General features: G+C 35.4%; 1 protein-coding gene across 1 annotated transcript; it reads right to left on the bottom strand.

Moving 5' to 3' along the window:
• Nucleotides 1-1,938: 1,938 nt before the first annotated feature.
• On the bottom strand, nt 1,939-5,317 carry LOC115987511 (probable WRKY transcription factor 53). Its single transcript, XM_031111081.1, has 3 exons — nt 4,278-5,317; nt 4,048-4,176; nt 1,939-2,952 (listed from the first exon to the last, which is right to left on the bottom strand). Exons 1-3 carry the CDS (start codon nt 4,574-4,576, stop codon nt 2,346-2,348), a joined length of 1,035 nt encoding a protein of 344 aa, XP_030966941.1. The 5' UTR covers nt 4,577-5,317; the 3' UTR covers nt 1,939-2,345.
• Nucleotides 5,318-5,638: the final 321 nt, after the last annotated feature.

The following is a 5,638-nucleotide window of genomic DNA, read 5'->3' as shown; positions in this document are numbered from 1 at the left end:
AAATCATTGTGAAAAAGGATTCGGCAAATGGCAGTCCCATATAAGGTGAGGAATTTTGTTTGGAGAGCATGTCAAAATGCTATCCCAACAAACTCAAACCTGGTTCGTCGTTGTGTTATTGAAGACTCAACTTGTTCCCTCTGATTACAAAGTCTAGAAGATGTATTACACTCCTTGTGGTCATGTCCGGGTCTAACTCAGGTCTAGGAGGATGATCCAAATGGACGTTTAGGAGCACTACTAGGTTCCAATCTTTTCCTCAAGTCCTCCTTCATGTGCTAGAATTAGGCTATAGTGGTGACCTTTTCGCAATGCTTACCTGGAATATATGGTTTCGGTAGAATAAGGTTAGACTGCTCCACCAGGTTGGCTATTGGATTAGATAGCTCAGCAAGCCTAATAGTCCCTCCAGGAGTTTTAGTCAGCACAACCAAGGAAGCCCATAGCAGCAACACCAGCTCAGGTACGTTGGCAGCCTCCACTGGTGGACTAGGTGAAAATTAATTTTGATGGAGCAGTGTTTAAGAATGAAGACAGAGCAGGTATTGGCATGGTTGTTAGAGATAGTCAAGGAATGGTCATGGCTTCTTTATCACAAAATATCCCACTCCCACACTCAGTTGTCAACCTAGAAACTTTGGCAGCATGTAGAGCACTTGAATTCTCCCTAGAGCTAGGCTTCGACAAAGCAATTCTTGAGGGAGACTCGATGATCGTCATGGCTGCACTAAGGGATACTTCTCCTTCATTAGCTTCATATGGTTTGTTACTTTAGGATGCCCAATTCATGGCACGTTTATTTACTTGTATTTCTTTCCAACATGTTGGTAGAGTAGGGAATAATGTTGCTCACAACCTAGCTAGACATGCACTTCATGTCACTGGTTTTTAAGTTTGGATGGAGGATGATCCTATCCAAATTTATGCAGCTTATCAGGCGGATTTGCCTACTACTGAATAAAAAACTTCAAGTTCTTCTTTCTCAAAAAAAAAAAAAAAAATGTTAATGTTTTTTTTAATACTAGGCTTGCTAGGATTTTTTTTTTTTTTTTTTTTTTTTTTTTTCCAGATTAGAGCATTCATAGTGGTGGTGTTAAAAATTTTAGCTTTTTGCATCTCAAAAAGTTATTTTATCTATTTTACCACCTCACTTTATAATACACCCAATATCAAATTTTTTATTTTTTTGATCTTCATTAGTTCATTTAAAATAATATAAACAACTCACTAAAATAATAAAGGAAGAGAGAGAATTTGAGTTTTTTTAATTGAACGAAGAGATATAATTTTAATAAAATATTTTATTTTATTTTTAACAACTAGCTACAGTCAACTGGTATTTATACCAGTTTACTGTAATTACAACAAATTTAGCTTCAACTTTTCCAATAACACATAATTTTTTTATTGTTTTTATTAAATTTTTAGATTGGATAATTGCTATTTAGATTAAACTAGTTAGACTGATTGGGGAGAAGGGGAGTCTAATGTTTTGAAATGGAGCCCAACTACAAAAATAAAATAGACAATAACAAAAAAAATTAAAAAATTTGGATCAAGGGGGCCCGGGCCCCACCAGGGTCCGTCCTTGTCCACACACACACACACACCCAACTACCTCAAACAATCAAGTGAAAGATCTGTGGATAGATCCAAAGAGGCAAACACATAAAGGAACTTCATATTGGTAGAGGAAATCCACCATAATATAAGTTGAAAGAGGTCATGCATGTTGGTATAAACCTCAATTGTATATAATTTTCATGGTTGAATTGCATAAAATGCTGATTTTTGATGACATAGATTAGCATAATCATGCATCTAATTATATGACCATGCATTAAGATTTAGGTTATGATTTTATTAAACATCACATGATAAGCACATTTAAATTCAAGCAATGATTAGCTATTAAAGAACTTGAATAAAATTTTAAACTACCCAAGAAATCAATGTTCTTTCTTTAAACAGATTTTTTAGTGCTTGAACCCAAAATGGGAGGAAAATCAATCACTAACGAGTTTACAACCAATACAGGTTTTTTTTTTTTTTTTTAAAAGGTAAAAGGCAGAAAATTTGACATGAGGAGCTACTGCTACACATTATTTCCAATACTTTAAAAAACTAAGCAAGTGAAAATTCTCATGACTATCACCATAGAGACATTCATATACAACTTTGGTCATCACTCATATGAACATTCTTGATATCTCTTTCGATGCTGACTATGATGCAAAGGCATTGCCTAATCCACCAAATTTGCAAACCTCTTTTTTTGGATTTTTTTTTTTTGGGGGGGGGGGAGGGGGGGGGGGGTTTGTTAATTGTGGCTAATGAGGTAACAATTAGGAGAAGAATTCCGGGTTGTCAAATGGGAAATTTGGGTCAATGTCCACCTTATCAAGTGAAAAATCCAAGTTCCCAATTGGTGAATTGGTGACAGAAGTCGGGGCAGAAATTATGTCAGTGAGATCAGATTCGGATGTTTGCACATTGTGGCCTAGTCTGTAACTGTTTATGTGGCATGGAGACAGTGAAAACAGGTTGGATTCAGATGTTGCTGGTGATATAAAAGTTGGAGAAAAACTCCCCATGAAATTGTTCTCCAACATTATGGACTCCGAGAAAATATTATTATCAGCATTGTCTGATCCAATTGGTGTAGAAGGGAAAGAAAAGGACGGAAATATGTCATCCTCTCTAGTTTCCATGTCCTCACTTTTAAGCCCACCTCCATAATTGAACACTATTTCCTGTGACTGTTGTTGGGGTTGAAACTTTCTTTTGTTTTCTTTTACTGATGCCGATGCCACGTTTAAATGAGATGCTTGGCTACAAGTGTGACGACCTCGATAGGTAACTTCGAAAATAGTGGGGTCTTCATCACATCTTTGAACTTGCTTTGTGGCTAAACAGCCTTGTGAATGTCGATGAGTGCATCTATAATAACCCCTGCAATAGAAATAACTATGGGGTTACAAAAATGTGACAAGAAAATATCTTTGAAATTGTCATAAATATGTGTAAAGTTTTTGACAAAATGGTGGGAAGTAATGGCCCAACAAAACACTGTACTGTACTATTGTGGTCCAAAATCCAAATGGTACCTTCAGAGACGCTAGCTGGACATCTTGGACTAGGACCAGGTTTATTATCTCTAAATACTGTTAAAAAGGGTATTCAAAATTGCAAATGATTTAGTCCATCAATCAACTGTAATTTATTTTTTATTTTTAATGAAACATCAATCAATTGACTTTTTTTTAGAACAAATCAATCAATTGACTTGATAATGGGTTTTTGTATTTTCACATGTACAGAGAATCCGATGGGTTTCCTGACGCATACTAACATATTTTTATCAATATCTTCTATTTTAAGAAATTTTTTATGAAAAAATTAAAAAATTATTAACTTTTTTAATAGTTTTTTTTAATTTTTTATAAAATATTTTCAAAAATAAATAATTAATGCCTGCCTTAAAGAAATACATTAACTAGACACTATATATATATATATATATATATATCTTTTAGGATGCTCTTAACAACAACCTATGGTTTTGAATGAACTGTAATTCTCTGAGTAAACTCTTTCTCTGACATTGTCTTTTATTAAATAGGGTTTTGAATATACCCTTCTTGATTTAAAAAAAGAAAAAGAAAAAAGAAACCCACCCACATTACGCTAGCTGTCAGAAATAAAACCAAGACTATACTTTGATCAGAGCCTGCAATAGGACAGTGTATATAAGTATCCTCTAGAAAGCCTTTGGATAAGATCAAGCACAACAACTTTAGATCATTTTTTTCTTTAATCACAATGATTAAAGAGCCCAAGGCTTGTATGGCTCCAAACAAAAGGCGTTCCTAGCTACTTTGGATAAGACAATAGATGTTTGTCACTTAAAGGTGGACTGGACAACTCCACAACATCACATGTCAACTATGCATATGTTTTTTCAAGACAAAATATAACGAAAATCTAGGCGTCCTTTTAGTTCAGACACACATCAATGATTAGAGAGCAAGGCAAAAACTTTCTTACCTCGGAAAATTAGCTCCAAGGATGTCTTTCTGCCCATATTTTCTCCAGCTATAACCATCATCAAGAGGGCCTTCTAGCCCTGTCCCGGAGCAAACCTTCACTTGTTCTGTCCATCGGGGCAATGTCTTTCTGTACCACACAAATACATTTAAGATTAGCAAACCCTCACATTCAAACGTACCTTAGCTAACTTAAGTAGAACTAATTGTTGGTTGAGGTCTAATTTTTACCTTTTCTTGTAGACATCTTTGTGCTTAGAGTCTTGGTCATAGCCTTCACTTCTTGGGCTAGTAATGGCAAAAGAACTAGGCGATTCAAGATTGTTGATGGTGGATTTGGGCTCTTCTACACAAGCACCCCAATTTATCATTGAAAGTGCTTTTTCATAAGAAGAAAGTATCTTCTCAATTAAGAATTCACAAGTTTCATGCGACGAAGAAGGGTTAAGATGATTCATAAGCTGCTTTGCTAGCTCTTTCCCTTGATTCAGTTCACTGATCAGAGTCTTTTGCTCCCATTCCATGGCCATTTCAATTAGGAAAAATGCTCAAAAAAAATTGGCACAGCTTTAGCTTAAGAACAGTAGGGATTGCGGAGATGGGGGGCAAGCAAGGTACAAAGGTCTATAGCACGTGAAGGAGGAACATTCAAGGCTATGAAATTTATATAACGATGTCCAAAAAGGAAGTTCAAAATGGGATATGGTGAGGCTGAAAATTGTTGAAGCAGAAGCTGCAAACATGAAAATATCTTGCATGACACCCAAGTAAGCTATGAAATGTGTTGTTTTATAGATGAAATGAGATGGGATAGCAAATGGGTTGGAATGATTAATGGCTAAGTAAAAGATGGCTATGAAATGTGGTAGTAATAGTGACCAGAAGCTCCAAATCTTGAATTGATGTTAAAGGGTAAGTGATTATAGAGTGAAGGAGGTATGAACTGTGAAGCTGAGGTGAGAGCTGAAAGCTTATGTATACTACAAGGAAAGCGAAAATATTTTCTTTAGTGAAGAAATTGGGAGGAAGGGGATGATATAAGGAGAGAAAAGAGAAGGAAAAGAGAAAAGTTTGACCAAAGAAAACCGAGTAAGGAGGTTTTTCCGCAAATGGACCAGTTTCTTGTAAGGGGATTATAATAGTATAGATTGAGAAAAGGTCTATTTGCTGACTGATTCAAACCCACAAAAAGGGTTGCCAATAAAACTCACTCACATTACATTTGATATGATATCATTTTCTCTCTCTTACAAGGACTGAGGAACAACGCGGAAGAAGGCTTGAAGATTCTCTTGTCTCATCACTTTTTTTTTTTTTTTTGCTTAATCATCTCTGACTGCCCAATGTATTCATACATTTCACACTCCTTTAATTTGTGAAATATTGTGGATGGAGAATTTGAGATAAGGGTTTTTCGGCTTATGCGCCTGACGTAGTTCGCTAGAGCCATGACTAACCCCTTGCATACGGTGATGTTGATTGATCACCATGTGAGTAGCACTCCCAGACATGAAGAAGACATCATATATATATATATATATATATATATATATCTATATTATCTATATATATAATATTTTTGGAAAGACATC

Source organism: Quercus lobata, chromosome 4 (assembly GCF_001633185.2).
Source record: "Quercus lobata isolate SW786 chromosome 4, ValleyOak3.0 Primary Assembly, whole genome shotgun sequence".
NCBI lineage: Eukaryota > Viridiplantae > Streptophyta > Magnoliopsida > Fagales > Fagaceae > Quercus > Quercus lobata.
The sequence above is the reverse complement of the archived record's forward strand: the minus strand, read 5'-3'. Positions and strand labels throughout refer to the sequence as shown.